Source organism: Erithacus rubecula (genome assembly GCF_903797595.1).
Source record: "Erithacus rubecula genome assembly, chromosome: 10".
NCBI lineage: Eukaryota > Metazoa > Chordata > Aves > Passeriformes > Muscicapidae > Erithacus > Erithacus rubecula.
Window position 1 is genome coordinate 26,778,390 of NC_136662.1, and position 15,069 is coordinate 26,793,458.

The following is a 15,069-nucleotide window of genomic DNA, read 5'->3' on the forward strand; positions in this document are numbered from 1 at the left end:
AGACAGATTTTGTGCTTTGGGTTGGAAGGTACCTCGAGGATCACATCATTCCAACCCCCTGCAATGGGCAGGGACACCTCCCAGTAGCCCAAGATTTATCCCAGTCTCTGAATAAAGGATTAAAGAGCGTGTGAGTCCTCTCCTACCCCCTCTGCAGAGATTCTTTCCCCACCTGCATGTTCTCCCTTGACCAGATGCCAAGGGTCTGTCCAGCCCCTCGGAAGTGGAGTCTCTGCGGGAGAAGGTCTATGCCACGCTGGAAGCCTACACCAAGCAGAAATACCCCGAGCAGCCAGGGAGGTGAGTGCCACCAGCAGCGCCATGCCCACCCTGGGGAGAGGAGACTGGGCACAGGCTGAGTCAGTGCTGCCTCTGCCTGAGCCACAGTGCCCAAATCCCGAGCCCTTGGGATGTCCTGGAGTTGGAATTTTTGTTGCTTTCCAATCCAATCCTACCCTCTGCTGGCCGAGCTCTCGAAGCGCCGGCAGCTGGGTCGGTCCCCACCACTGCCCACAGTTTCTTCTGCTGGCTTTGGCTCTGGCTGTCACCACAGACAGAGGGCAGGAACAACAGGGATCCCCTGCACCCCCTTCCAGCTGTGTCTCCAAAGGGGAGCCGAGGGGCTGTGCGCCCTCTTGGAGCCTGAGGATTTTTTGGAAGACAGATTTAAATGGTATCATGGAGATGTAAGTCTTGTAAGGTGTTAAGGTGGAGGGAGAACCTGGATGTACAATTTTCCTTCCCTTTCCCTTCCCTTTCCCCTTCCCGTTCCCCTTCCCTTCCCTTTTCTGCTTTACAAATGCCAAATTCTGTTTTGGAAAGGTCCATTTTCCCTCCACACGAGGCAACGAGTGTTTATCTTAAAAGCTTAAGAGAATCTAAGCCTGAGACCAAAGTTTTTTGGGGTTTTTTTTTGGGTTTTTTTTTTTGGGTGGGGGGAGGGAGAATTTGGGCTCATGCAGGCTTGGAAATAGGTGGGAGAGGGCAGCCAGTGCCTCCCTGGTGCCTCTGACTCTGGCTTTTCCCAGGTTTGCCAAACTCCTGCTGCGCCTGCCGGCGCTGCGTTCCATCGGGCTGAAGTGCCTGGAGCACCTCTTCTTCTTCAAGCTGATTGGAGACACCCCCATCGACACCTTCCTCATGGAGATGCTGGAGACACCCCTGCAGGTCACCTGAGGGTCTGCCTGGCCAGACCCTTGTCCCCCCGTGTCCCTGCACAGCTCCTGCCCCTCTGCTCTGAGCCTGTGAAAGCTCCAGAGATGTCCTTGGCCCTCCGCTCCTCCTCGGTGGGATTGTCGTGGTTTTTGTACAGCTGTAAATCACCCCCTGGAACCCTCCCTGGCCTGTCTGAGGAGGGGTCACAGATCCTCTACCCAGCTAACCATCCCCCTGCCCTCCTCCTGTACAGATAATTGCTTTAAATTATTTTTTCATTCTCAATAAAAGTCAACAAAAATAAAATGATACGAGTGAGGCACTGATTGGAGCTGGCAGAGCAGTGTCCTCTTTTGCTGTGGTCACGGGTCCAGCTTGGAATGGGGCTGAGGGTCCTTCCTGACACTCTTGGGCAGCCCAAATCAGGGCAGGAATGTCACTTGGGATATTGCTGCTACTGCTGATGGATGCAGTCCTCTGGCTGAGAGAAGACAGGTATTGCTTCTTCTAAGGAAGGACCTAGAGGAACTTGCTACTGTGAATCAAAACCTTTCAATCCACCATCTTAAAAAGAAGCTCTTGGACTCTTTGAATTCTTTGAAGTCTTAAAGTAATATTAAAAGTAAGTTTTTAATGTGTGAGGGGCTAGTTGTTTTGTTTTGGTTGTTTGGTTTGGTTTTTTTGTTTTCCTTTTCTGAGCTAGTCTAGCCACTGACAAAAGAACCAAAGTGTTTTATTGTGGTCCAGGTGGAATATTTTGCAGTGACACAGACCTTGTGTGCTCATGGATAACTTTCCATTTTCCTGATGCTTCGTGCATCCTGTTCTTTTTATTTTTGTTCCCCTCCATATTTTTGCTCTGGAAGCAGGTTCACAAAGCCCAAATTTATAACCTCACACTTCCACAAGTGAAACTTGCAGGGAAGGAAAGAACAAAACACTCTAAAAATGTATCCTCAAAGGCCTGCCTGGTCTTTCCCCTGCTCCAACAGCACGGCTGGAGCTCCCCATTGCAACCGAGCTAACCAGAGTCAAACGAGTTAAAGACATTAATTTGTTCAATATGCAGCGCTTATCCTGGTGGGAAAAAGTCCTCCCAGGAACCCAGGGAAACTGTCTGTATTATTATTCATAAAACAGGTGTAGTGTTAAGTGATCTGCCCCTGCTGACCCTCTCAGCAGACAGTGGGGTGAGATGCAGCTTTGTCTGTCCGCCTGACAGATTGCGACGCTGCCGGCTCGGGGAAGGTCGAGGGAGAGGAGGGCTGACAACAGAAAAGGAAGGAGGATAAAAATGAAACATTTTGTTGAAGCTCCCACACGGGGACATGATTCATTTTCCAGTGTTTCGCTGAGAGAAGGAAAAGGAGAATTTAAAAGAGTGGAGAAAAAAAAAAGAGGGAAAACCCCAACGTAACGAGAACGCTTTAATTTTTTCTTCTCCTCCTGAGAAATCCTTGGGAGAATTTTAAAAAATGTGGAAAACACTGACTAAGAAGCTATTCTTAATTGTCAAGGTAATTTTCCATTAAAAGTGTTTAAATACAGAAAATACACAACCTGTTTGTTGTAAAATTGTTGCTGGAGTTTGGGATGTTGCACGGGGTGGTACTGCACCACACTGATGGTTACATACAGCAAGAAGTCACCTCCAGCCTGGGCTGCTCAGGCTTCTCCTCTCCCTCTAAGAGATGTAAACTTCTAAGAACTGCTCCCCAGCTGGCTGGGTTGGGTTTCTTTTCTGATTAATGCTGACCTCAAACAAATCCAGACCACTGCCTGTGATATTTTAATGTTGGAAGTGATAGGATGTGGTAACCAAAATGGGCCAGGAAATCTCAAGGTGACTGCTGGACACTTTCATTCTTTGCCTGGAAGGGTAATCTCTGGTTTCTATGCCACAAGGTCTCCAGGCTGCAGTTTGAGCAGAGCTTTGTCCTGTTTTTTCAGATGACTACTGGGTTTTTGGAAAAACTTAACACTCAGCCCACCAAAAACTCCCCCACCCTGTGTCTGGCAGGGCAGAGAGACCATGACTCTCCATGTGGCCTCTGTGAATAAAACACCATTTGCTCATCTGAAAGTGCCACTGGCAAACCAGTGTCCTCAGCAGAGGAAACAAGTCATGGAGAACACAGCTCTATGTGCAGTCACTGGGGGTTGATGCAATCTCCTGGATTTGGTCCCAACCTTTGGATTCCTTATTCATGTTGTAGACCTCTCTACAGGGGTGTTGTCCAAGAGCTGTGCTTCCCCCAACCCTTGCAAAGCCTTTGGACACACTGAGGAACAAACCCCACAGCAGCTGGTAATAACTCACTGGTGTGGTTGTCCTTCTGGGAGTTGCTGCAGAACAACAGCAGCTCAGCATGGCTGGAGCTTCCCCCATCTTCAACCCTGGAAAAACCCTCATTTTCATAAAACAGTAGAAATCACAATCATTGATAAGCCAAAGAAATCATGCAGTCACTGGTTACCCCATGAAGTCCTTCATAGCCTCAGATTAAGCTCAGACAATTTTTCCTTTGCTCTAGGATTAAAAAAAAAAAAAAAAAGCCAAGCTCTAGAATGACTGGTTCAAGGCCATTTTCTCTTTGCCACCATGCATCACATCTCATGAGCTTCTCAAGTTAGCAGCACTTACCCCTCACCACGGACAAGCTTTGTTCTGGTGTACAGGCCAAACGTGTCAAAGCATTTCTTAATTCTGAGCTGCTCCCTCTGCAGTGCTCTGTGGAGGGGGCTTCCAAAAACAGTGGAGTTTTGGGTTCTGTAGCAGCTGCTTCAGTTTCTACTGGATCAAATAACAGCACTTCTAGATTGAGAATAAAAAAAAAAAATATGGAAGTTTGAGCTGGTTTATGTTCAGTTTGAGTGTGGGTTCCCTGATGGATTGAGTGATTCAGTGACACATCTTGGAGACCTGACATGACCCTCAGACACCAACAGAGGGAATCCAACTGAGTGCCACCAACACTGACCTTTTCTCAAGGACCTCTTGTCTGGACTGGGCTCTGGACTGCCTTCACCATCTCACCTGAGCTACCCTGAGATATTTTCCTTGCTGCCTGACTCCTCTGCTCCTCCTCTCTGTGTCCCTCCCAGCTCTCTGCTGTCCCATCAAGGGCCAGCTGGGAGGCTGGGGAGGCTGTGCTTGCTTGGTACCTCTGGAGCACCAGAGGGCACAGGGAGGAGGGAGAAGAGGAGGCTCCCCAGAACTGCTGCTGATGGGGAGCAGTGCGTGTATCCTCTGTCAGGGGGTGATGGCAAGATACATTGTGGTGGAAAGCATGATAGAGAAGCCCTGATCAGAAGCCCTGAAAAATCCCCAGGTGAGTAGACAAAGTGGACAAAGACCAACCTCTACCCAAGCAAGGCCAGTGGCTGCCACTCCATTTCTGTCTCCTCTCCTCCTGCACTCTCTGTGCAACCAACTCTACCTGAGACAGGCTTGGTCTGGGGCATTTCAGTGGCAAAAGAGGATTTTTTTCACCACAGGGCTATCTGACAGCATGGTGCCTGTGGGCTGGTCTCTGGATTGACTCTGTGCCAGGCTGCTGATGCCTTTGAAGGGCTCTGAGGGTGGCAGAAGGAGAGGGAGGTGTGGTCCTTGCAGGGCTGAGTGCTGTCCACAGATGTCTCTGGTGCTGGGCATGGCTTTTTCTTCTGTGCCAGGCTGGCTTTGGGCATTTGAGGCACCTGGATGATGCTGGCCCAGTGACTCCTATCCCAAGGGAGGTGGCTCGTGGCCATCTTCCTCCTTGGTCTCTCTGGAGCCAGCCCTGCCTGCTCCAGAGTGTTTCTGCCTCTGCTTGGCTGGGCAGAGTTAAGGTGATGCTGGAGGATGTCTGGAGCCAGGGCAGTTGCTGTGGCTGTGGCTACCTGGGAGCTGAGTGCTGCTGATCCCCTTCCAGCAGTGGGGACCTGCACAAACCATGACAGCTGGGCAGCCCCAGCGGGGAGAGGGCTGGGGAAGATGTGCAGCCCCTCTGCCAATGTTGTGGCTTCGTTAATTCGCTTGGCAGCTTCTGTTTAATGCAGTTCTCCAGCACCGCCCACTTTCTGCAACACCTGGCTGCCTGCAGACCCTACAGCTAGAAGGAGAAAGGCAAGACCTGCTTTTCCTTTGGTTTAATTCTCTTTGGCTGCTGATGATGTGGGCCTCTGACCCTAGTTCAGCTGAGTGAGCTTATAAAGGCCCTCAGAGGCTGTAGTGAGCTGCCTGAAATCCTCCCCTCGTGTTGAAGGTGTGCTTTGGGAGAGAGGGGTTTTGGAGTGTATTTCTTGCTTATTTTACTGCTTCATCTGGTAAAATCACCTTTTGCACGAGGTCAGGTGTGCTCCAGTAGCTTTGACCTGTGTGGGAGCTGGTGGATGTGTAAACCATGATCAGCAACACCCTGCTGCAGCCTACCTGGTGTTACACACTTGCCTCAGCCCCCAAACCTGATCTTCATAAACCAAGCTGGGAATTGTACACAAGAGCCACAAGGTGAGACAGTCTCCAGACCCTCCTCCTATGGAGAAGAGGAGGAGGAAAACCATGGGGTGGCAACATCCAGGAAGGAATGACTTCCCTCCCAGCTGCTCCTGCATCAGGGCAAGGCAAATCAGGTGGGCGGTCTGAGTCTGCCAGCCAAGTGCCCTGCACAGGGACACGGTTTTTAGCAGTGCTAGTGGATGGTATTCCCACCCCACGGGGCTGCCACTCCCTGGCTGTGTGAGGAAAACCTGCCCCGCACAGCTCTGTGGGTGGGATGGACAGGGTGGGGAAGCTGGGATGGTTTGCAGAGGCAGGAAGAGCAGCATGCAGTGCTTGGAGCCCCACACCGCAGTCCTTGCTGGGCTGGTGGCTTGGCAAGGTGGCCCCAGAGGCTCTGGCTGCTCAGACACTTGGCTGTAGCTGCTCGGAAACCTTGGGCAGAGCCAAAGACAAAGGTGTCCGAGCCCGGTGCCTCCCTGCTGCAGCCCAGCCTACCTGGATGTGAGTGGTCAGAGCTGTTTCACGCTGCCCCGTTTGATAGCGCCAAGGCTTTCATGTCCGAAATCCCGGTGGAGTTGTACTGGGATACACTAGGGCTGCCCCAGGGTCGTGTTTCCCTCTCCCGTGGGATTTTGGCAGGGCGGTGAGCTGCCCGGGCTAACCTGTGGTCTCTCTCCTTCCTACGAATTCCCAGAGGACACGACCTCGGTCCCTGCATCACCCACGTCATCTGGGTGTGGGGAGCGCTTGGTGACGAGAATGCCCCACACAGAGGCTGGGAGCGCATCTGCCCCTGGTGCCAAGGTCAGCGGTGAGCACAGGAGGTGAGGCCCCTAAAAGCCTCCCATCCTCCGCGATCCTATAGCGGGTCCCTCGCAGCTCGGAGCCGCGGTCCCAGCCCTGCTCCGTGCCGGGGAAGCCGCGGATCCCCGTCCGGGCTGCTCCGGCAGCGGCAGGTACGCGGCCCCAGCGCCGCTGCCGACCGCTCCGACCTGCGGGGCCGGGAAACTCCCCGAAAACCAGCGAAACCTCCCAGGCAGGAGGGAAGGGAGAACCGGGCAGGACGGGAAAGCGCCGGCTGCGGGAAGGCTCCAAGTTTCATCTTTCCCGGCCGGGCGGGATCGCTCCTCCGCGGGTTTCCCCTCCCCGAAAGCGATGCGGTTTGGCGGAGACGGAGCTCCGCTTGCCCGGGGCCGTCTCCTCCCTGCGGCCCCGCGGAACCGGCGCCTGGAGCGGACCGAGCCCGCTCGGAGCCAGGGATCACTGGCGACGAGCCCTCCGGGGCAGCTCTCCGGCTTTGGTGTTGGGATTTTTTTTGTTGTTGCTGTTGTTATTTCTTTTTTGTTTTCCTCCTCCCAGCACTCATTTTCCTTAAACGCTCCGGAGCAGCGGGAGCGAGGCGCCCGGGGCGATGCGCAGCGCGGGGGAGCGCATCCCCGCCGGGGACCCGGGCAGGGGACCGGCTTTCCCCAAAAACTGCCGGCCTGGGCGGCTTCTCCGGGAAGGGGGACTTGCTTTCCAGCCGGTTTCATTACTGGGAGAGACGCTGTGGTGGGGCACCACCCTCTACCATTTTTTTTTCCCTTCTTTTTAGCTTTCTAAGAAAAGAAGGGGAAAAAGCCAGGGAGCGGAGCGGAGCTGGGGCGGCCAGGCCGAGCCGTGCACCCCGGAGCCGGGAAGGGCCGCCGGCCCCTCGAGGCGTGGCGGGGCCGGTGCCTGCAGCCAGGCAGGAGAGCGGGGAGGAAACTTATTTCGAGTGGGGTGGAGAGGGGAGGGCAGGGGGTGGGGGTCGGGCAGGGAGGTATCAGCTCCAGGAAATGTGCCTTGGCAGTAGTCGGACGGGCGCTTCCTCGCAGGTTGGTGCGCTCCTCTCGGGAGCCGTCCAGGGAGCCGCGGCTCGTTCCGCAGCCCGGGCAGCGCCGGCGGCGGGGGAGCGCGGGGTGCGACACAGCCGGGGAGGCAGGAGCCGCCGCAAAACCCCCCAGGAGCGGTGGCTGCGGACGTCTCTCCCGCCGGCTCCTCGCAGGGAGGCACCGCCCGGGCCGCCCCAGGTAAGCGGCCGAGCCCCGCCGACGGCAGCCCCGCATCCTCCCGTCCCGCATCTTCCCGTCCCGCATCCTCCTGTCCGCGGCCACGGGGAGCCCCGCTCCGGTGCCCTTCCCACGTCGGGGCTGGGGGGCTGGGGGGCTGCTGCGAGACCGGCCGGGGCAGCGGCTGCGCAGCCGGAACGGGGGGCCCGAGGGGTTCTCCCGTTGGGAGGGAGGAGGGAGCGCGGCGCCGGGAGCGGGCGGGGAGCCGGGCGGGGAAGCCCCGGCCGGGGGCGGCCGGGCTGAGCGCGCTGTGTCCAGGCTGTGTTGGCAGGCGGGCGGCGCGGCCCCTCGCCCGGCCCGGCTCCCCACCATGCTGGACGGGCTGAAGATGGAGGAGAGTTTGCAGAGCGCCCTGGACCCCGCGACCCCCTTCTCCTCCTTGCTGGGTAAGTCCGGGCACCTCGCTTGCCCTGCTGGGGACCCCATAGGGCGGGGCAGGGCCGGGGTGGATGGGCACGGGGGGTTCGGGAGGCCCGGGGACAGCTTTTCCCGGCTCGTTCCTGCCCGGCGCCGCGCCGCTGCCTCCGCCCGGGGTGTGCCCCCGGCGCCCGCCTTCGCTGCTGCCGCTTCGTTCCGTGATTGCATTAAATTGGGTGTCCCCCTAACCCCACCTTGTAACGAAGGGCTCTCCTTCGTATCGAGCAATAAATAATCCACTTCTTCTTTTTATCTTCGTTTTAATATCGGATTCAAACTCTCGCCCTGTCTCTGAGCCGCGGCTCCGCTGCCGCCTTTCCAAGAGGAACGAAATTGGGGGCAATGTGCCACCCCCGGAGCTGCCCTAAGGCACAGGGCCCTCCTGGATTCCGCAGCAGCCCCCCGCATAGCCCCGTCCCCCCGCGACCCACGAGCCTGTACCGGGGGAAGCGAGAACCGCGGGACCCTCCGTCCGTCCGTCCGTCTGTCCGTCCCTCTCCCGGCCCGTGTCCCCGGCCGCTTTTCCCTCCGCCCACCCCAGCCCCCGGCTCCTTCCCCTCAGGCAGAGCCGCGACCCCCAAGTCGGTGTGCGAAGGGTGTCAGCGAGTGATTTTGGACCGGTTCTTGCTGCGCCTGAACGACAGCCTTTGGCATGAGCAGTGCGTCCAGTGCGCGTCCTGCAAGGAGCCCCTGCAGACCACCTGCTTCTACCGCGACAAGAAGCTCTACTGCAAACTGGACTATGAGAAGTAAGTGTCTCTTGCCCCTCGGAGAGCCCTCCTCGCCCTGCTCTCACCTCCCACAAAGCCCCGGTGCCCTGCAAAATCTTGTGTGGGGGGCTGGTGTCCCCGTTCCCGCTGCCCTGTGTGTCCCAGGAGGTGTCAGCCCTTGCTGTGCTGCACGGCGAGTTGTGCTTCTGCCCCGCGGTCTCGTTGCACCCCGGCTGTCTCTTCCCTTTTTAGAGCTGTTTCGTTGTGCTCAGGTTGTGCCCTGGGAATTGAGGATGTTTTGTTGGGAGCCTGGGAGACCCACGGTAACCCCAGGTCTGCATAAGGATGGGGCCAAGCAATTTCCCCCCGGCTTTATTTTCCTATGGAGCATCTGCAGGAGGAAAGTTATATCTTCCCTGACCTGGTGCTGGACGAGGCTATTATCCTAATATCCTCACAGGCATGGAAATGGTATTGCTGTCCCCCCTGGTTGGTGGGGAAACTGAGGCACTCAGAAGGAACCAGGGAAGGCCCTGCTGAATTCAGAGTGAATTCAGCTTCTGTCATGCAGAGGCTTTTTCTGCATCCGGGTCTGTGATGGTGAAGAAATTTGGGTGTTAAATCTCCCAGCCCTGACCCTTTCCCTTTTGGAAGTGTGGGGTTGTGGGGAAAGATGATGAGAAAATTATATTTCTTTTTTAAAAGAAAAGCCATTCCAATGGGAATGGGGAGAAGGTTGCTGAGTCTTTCCTTCCCTGCAGCTGCTTTCGTTTTTTCCTGGCTCATCCAGCTCTTGCTGTCCTTTCCGGACCCCGCTGCCTGGCCGAGTTTTGGAGCTGTTAAATTTTTGTTGCCTCTGGGCTGGATGTTTCTTGAGGAGGGTGTAGGTGGGGGGCTGGATCCCTTGCTATGGCGATAGCATGGCTGTCGAAGCCCTGCAATTTAATTCCCTTTTTTATAGCAGAAAACAGTGATCGTTGATGCTCTCATCCCTGGCAAGTTCGCGAGCGTGCCGAGGTCTAGCCCGGCTCCAGGCCTTCTTAAAGTTGGGGTTTTGGGTATTTTCGGGTTTTTTTGGCTTTTTTTTTTTTCCTCTTTTAAATCCCATATTGTGGGTCTGAGTTTAATCACTATGGATACAAGGCAAATTGAAAGCAGAATTTGTGCGCGTGACCTTGTTTTCAAATGTTTACGAAAGAGCGGAAGAATTAGCTGCCGTGAGAGTGGAAAGGAGAGTGCTACACCACAGGGTGGGTTTTTGTAGGCAAAAAAAAAAATTTGTGGAGATTGGATGCCCTGCTTGTTTGTCTATAGAAATTTGGCTACTGGTTCCCATATATTTCCAAAATGATTGAATTCTCGTTTTCTGCTTTATTGGTATTTTTATTTGGACCATCAAGGGGAAACTGGGGTGATGGTCACCCAAGAAATGCCTTTCCAGCTTGCAGCACATGTGGATTTTACTCTTGACTGCAGCTTGTGAGCTCCTGAAGTGGCTCCAACCTGAAACCCTCCTCTGATATCTGTTGGCCGCAAAAGAGATCGGTGCCGCAGTTGGCTTCTTGCTGTGCCCATCTATCTCACTGTTGGGATGGACAAGGATGATTGCAGGAAAAAAATGTCACAATTTTTTCCTCGAGTCCAGTGGTAGCACCATTTTTCCTGATTATTTCCTGGTCGTGTTTGGGTTGGTGGCTTTTTCCCGAGCCGGGAAGCTCAGGCTCTGCGACGGGCGGAATCCCGAGGTGTGATGGTTTTAACCCTAACTCACTGCTGGCCTCTTCCCCTCCTGCCCCTACCTGCCTCTTGCCATCCTGCCATTGTCCCCTTGCATTTGATAGTAATTATTCTAGCACGGGGGTGCAGGTTTGTGTTCCTCCTCCTTTCATCCACCCTGCAGGACTCGGCTGTGCCGATGGTGTGACTCCTTACCTGGTGATGGCAAGGATGCAGAGCAGAGTCCTGAAGAGCTGTTCCTTTGAGTTCTGCCGAGCTTTATATGATACTCTTTATTTACCAAAAATCCTTCTTTCTGTTCCCAAATGCCCATCCTGCCTTTGGACTGAGCATTTTCCTGGGTGCAGGAGCACCGTGCCTGCCTTGGCCGCGGTGCCGGTAGCAGGGATTTGAGAGCAAAACGCGCGGAGGAAGCGCCGCCGCTCTCAGGCTGAGCTCATTATCTCGAGCTGGTTAATTATCACAAGTGACTGACACTCCTTGCAGTGGAAAGCGGCCGATCCTCCCGGTGGCAGCGGCTCCGGAGGCCTCTCTGGGTGGGAGGGCTGGGTGTCTGCCTCTGGAATGCTGGGGGTGTCAGGGAAGCAGTCAGGATCCAACCCGCCATGGCACCGGTGTTCTGTGGTTGTGTTCAGTTTTGGTTTGTTTGTGTTGCTTTTATTTTTGAAACAGAGAAGGGATTTCTCTTCCAGATGGTGCGCGTTGGGGTGTTTTCCCAAGGATGAGTAGGTGCAGAATTTTCCGACACATCTCTGCGCTCTGTGTTTGAGCTCTGTTTGTGACAAGGCCGCAGAGGGTTAATGAGGGAGCGCGAGACGGCAGCTATGCCCTCGGTTATAAATACACCCATGGAAAGTGTTACGGATGGATTTGAGCGAGCGTCTGACTCGCTGGACTCTAGAAATCGAGGAATAATTTGTTAAAACACATGTTTTGCATTTCTTTGTCTTTCACAAAGAGGAAGGACTTGAGAGAGGACTTGGAAAGGGCTGGATTAAAGGCTGAGGGTGCCAGGTCAGGTCTCGGCATCTCTTTGGGGTGCCACGGCTCAGGGTCCACGGGCGGTTCAGATGGCAATGCTGTCTGGGAACTTGGGGAGCTGGGGGTCACTCTTGGAGCAGTTTCCCCAGCACTGACAGGGAGGGCTCCTGGGGAGGGACATCTCAGGCCTGTGCCCCTGGGACGGCATCTATTTGGAGCAGAGGACGTTTGTTACAGAACATCCCGAATCCCGCGGCAGCCCCCGGCACTTGTCCAAACCTGATAAGTCTCAACTATGACAAGGTTCAGTCTTCGCCCTGGCTGGCTCCCCGACTACAAAGTGGCCCTGGGGACATGCCCTGGCTCTGGGGCCCCTGTGGTGGGGGTCAGGGGGATGGGTTTTTGTGATGGTGAATTTGGGGGGGCAGCATCAAAGCTGGCCGTAAATAGGGAGGAGTGCTGGAAGCAATGGGAAGAGTAGAGCTGCTCTGGAGCCTTAAAATCTGCACGAGGACAGGAATCTTGCCTAGTGATGTTTTTGCACGGGCCAGGCAGAGCCAGGGATGTGGGGAGGCACGGGAAGCTCCCCACTGCAGGTTCTGGGGGCCGGCAGCGCTGACAGCGGTGTGGTCATGACGGGGGGCGCAGCTGGGGAGCGTGGCGACGGCGGGACGGCTTGGCACGTCCCCAGCCACGGCGCAGAGCCCCGGCCCCAGCCCCGGCTGGCAGGAGCAGATGGCCAGCACATCTCGGAGCAGGCCTGGCATGTGGGCGCCGGCAGCGCAGGGGCGGCTGCAGCCCCCGAGCCGCCAGCGCTGCGCCGGGCTCCCCGGCCGAGGCAGGCAGTTGTGTGGCGCTCGCCCTGTCTTCGCACGGCTTGATGGCTCTGTGCTCGTGCCAGCTTCCTCGGGGCTCTGCCTCCAGAATCCCGTGTGCCCGAGTCACGGGCTTGTGCGGGTGCTTCCACCTCCTTTGTGGGTTAAAATGGGATACTGTGTCCGGTTGCAAAGGGAGGAAATAAAAACCCTTCCACCCTGCTGGCGTGCACTCAGGAGAGAGCACGTGCAGAAGGACTCGTGTTGGGTTTTAAAATCACTCCCGGCGTCTTCGCACGGGGGACGAGCCTGAGTCCTCAGCAGCAAGGTCCTGCAGGCCATGATGGATCTATGGGCTCAGCATAGGCTCCTCTCGCCCGCTGGAGGCTCCTCTGGCAGCTGCTGCTGTAGAGGAGAGAGGGGGAAGAGGTTTTGGAGCATGGTGGATGTTTATCCTGCCTAACGTGGGTAATGGATGTAATTGCGCAATTAGCTGCGAGGTCTGGCACTGCTTCCCCGGCCCAAAAGGGCTGTGAGGGGAGTAATCCCAGCTGGATGGAATGGAGGTGGTGCTGGACACTTCAGCACGGCCTGGTCCCACCAGCTGCAGTTCTGCGGGGTTTGTCTTGGTGGTTTGCCTTCTCTCGCTTGGAGAAGTGAGATTTTCTGTGCTTTTTGTGGCTGGTGAGAAAGAACTGTGAGCCACAGAGAGCCACAGGTCAGCCCAGGTGCAGTGCAGCATGTTCTCTGGAGGCCTGTTTCCCTTCTTCTAGGACATCCTGTGGAGAGGATGGTGCTGACTTGGGTTTCTCCAGCTGGGAGCAGTCAGGCTGGTCTGGATGGGGTAGCAGAGCATACACCAGCTCCGTGGCACAACATTCCTCTTGGGTGTCTCTCTTTTCCCATGTGTCAGTATTTCCCTCTAGTGCTTCCCATCTGCTCTCCATCCCCACCTAGCACCTCATCTCTCTGTCCTCACCCACAGCTCCTGGAGGAATAGTGCTGTCTCCCTGTGGACTGGGAGGAGTGTGGCTATGGGGCAGCCAAATTTGGCCTCATCCTCACCAGGGATGCCATGGTTGGTACTGCTGGGCTGGGACAAGGCACGCCTCTTTTGGTTTCCTTGTTATTAAGTCAACTTTCTGTGCTGACAGGGGCTGGGAAGGCAGGGAAGCAGCGGGATGCAGCAAGAGGGACGTTGCAGAGGCCACTGTGGGATCCGTGCTGGAAATGCCAGGCAAGCAAAATGGGCCTTGCCTCCATCTCCACCAAGCCCTGTGCTCTCACTCGTGGGCCTCCCCCTTTCCAAAGGGAGCAAAGGAGAGATTTGGCATCTTGCCTCTTTTTTCAGCCCTTAATTAGTTTTGTCTTACAATTAACGTTGCATAGAAGGGCCTGGGAGTGAGTGAGGTTTGGCAGATTGGGAGCGAGGTGGTCGAACAGACTTGTCACCTCTCCCTTCGTGGTGGGAACAGGGGTGGCTTTGGGGTCACCCCATTGGCAGTGGGATCCTGGAGACTGCAGGTACCATCAGCATCCTTGGGACTCCTCCTTATTTTGGATGTACTATGATTTTTTTTAACCATTTTTCCCCCACTCTTTGAGCTGGTGCTCCCTGATCAGCCCCCGATGGGGCTCTTAAAGCCGTGGGAATTGCTTCGGGTTTTTGCAGCGGTGACAAAGTCACCAAAAGGAAACCGACCAGGGAAGAAAGAGGGGTTTGTTTCATTTTGATGAGAATTTTGTCTCCACCAGCTGGAGAGACAGCTGGGGTCCTCTCCTGCCCCAGCTCGCCAGCCCTCGCCTGGCCGGTTCTTCACCTGCTCGCGGCCGCCGGCGCAGGGAGGGATTTGCTGAGCTGGGGATTTCAGGGAGCCCCCAGTTGGGTTTCTTGCTCAGTGCTTCCTCAGGGAGCCTTCCAGCAGGCTCTGAAGCTGATGGCTGGCCACATCCAGCTGATTTGGGAGCGGATGGTGGTGCTGGGTGTGAGCTGTGCTGGCGGCTGCCCAGGATTTGCTGGTGGCTGCCTGTGCTACTGGGAGACTGATCTGTGCTGGCTGTCCCCATCCCCATTGGTAGCAACATGCCCAAACCCACAGCAGTTTCTGATTCTGATGCTGCGTGCTCACCCCAGGATGTGGCACAGATGGACCCCAAAGCCTCCACTGCCTTAGAACAGGAGAAAAGGGAATTTGGGGTCTGGGGCTGATCTCCTGCTCACAGGGGTGCAGGTCCTGCTTCTGGCTGAGAAGGAGGAAAACCCAGCAGTTTGGATTTGGATTCACAGTTCCCCACTTCTGGTGAACCTCATGATGTGCAGCCAAGGGAGTACTCAGCCTCGGTGTTGTAGCATGTCTGAGGAAGAGGAGGCTGCAGCCAAGGTGGAGGGAGGTGGGAATGAGAATTGTCCCGGGTATTTTTCTTCTCAAGATGTTCTTTGTCTCTTTGTGCTCTCTTGTCTCTGCCTCGTGCCCTCTGCAGATGCAAACACGAAGCAGGGATGGGGCGTGGGCTGGAGGACTGTGCCTTTACCTTCAATTCAATCAAGGACCTCCTCCATAGCAGGAATGAGGAAGATATTTAAAGCAGGGAGAAAATACTTGGATTTTACTAGGGAAAAAACTGGGGTCAACCCAGCTGAATTTTTTTTTTTTTTTTTTTTTTTTTTTTTTTTTTTTTTT

At 55.4% G+C, this 15,069-nt stretch overlaps 2 protein-coding genes across 4 annotated transcripts in view; both read left to right on the forward strand.

Moving 5' to 3' along the window:
• The window catches only part of RXRG (retinoid X receptor gamma), a 38,100-nt gene extending 36,305 nt beyond the window's left edge, over positions 1 to 1,795 (forward strand). The window contains exons 9-10 of one of the 2 annotated variants that reach the window (XM_079314264.1): positions 195 to 300; positions 1,029 to 1,317. In XM_079314264.1, coding sequence (XP_079170390.1) covers positions 195 to 300; positions 1,029 to 1,176 — 254 coding nt within the window. In that variant the 3' untranslated portion in view covers positions 1,177 to 1,317. Of the gene's footprint in view, positions 1 to 194; positions 301 to 1,028 lie in introns of both variants that reach the window. The other variant, XM_079314265.1, reaches the window with a different exon arrangement.
• Positions 1,796 to 6,419: 4,624 nt separating this feature from the next.
• LMX1A (LIM homeobox transcription factor 1 alpha) overlaps positions 6,420 to 15,069 on the forward strand; it is a 41,730-nt gene continuing 33,080 nt past the window's right edge. The window contains exons 1-4 of one of the 2 annotated variants that reach the window (XM_079313396.1): positions 6,420 to 6,462; positions 7,495 to 7,689; positions 7,987 to 8,114; positions 8,708 to 8,894. In XM_079313396.1, the coding sequence (XP_079169522.1) occupies positions 8,039 to 8,114; positions 8,708 to 8,894 (263 nt within the window). In that variant the 5' untranslated portion in view covers positions 6,420 to 6,462; positions 7,495 to 7,689; positions 7,987 to 8,038. Of the gene's footprint in view, positions 6,463 to 6,871; positions 7,190 to 7,494; positions 7,690 to 7,986; positions 8,115 to 8,707; positions 8,895 to 15,069 lie in introns of those variants that run through there. The other variant, XM_079313395.1, reaches the window with a different exon arrangement.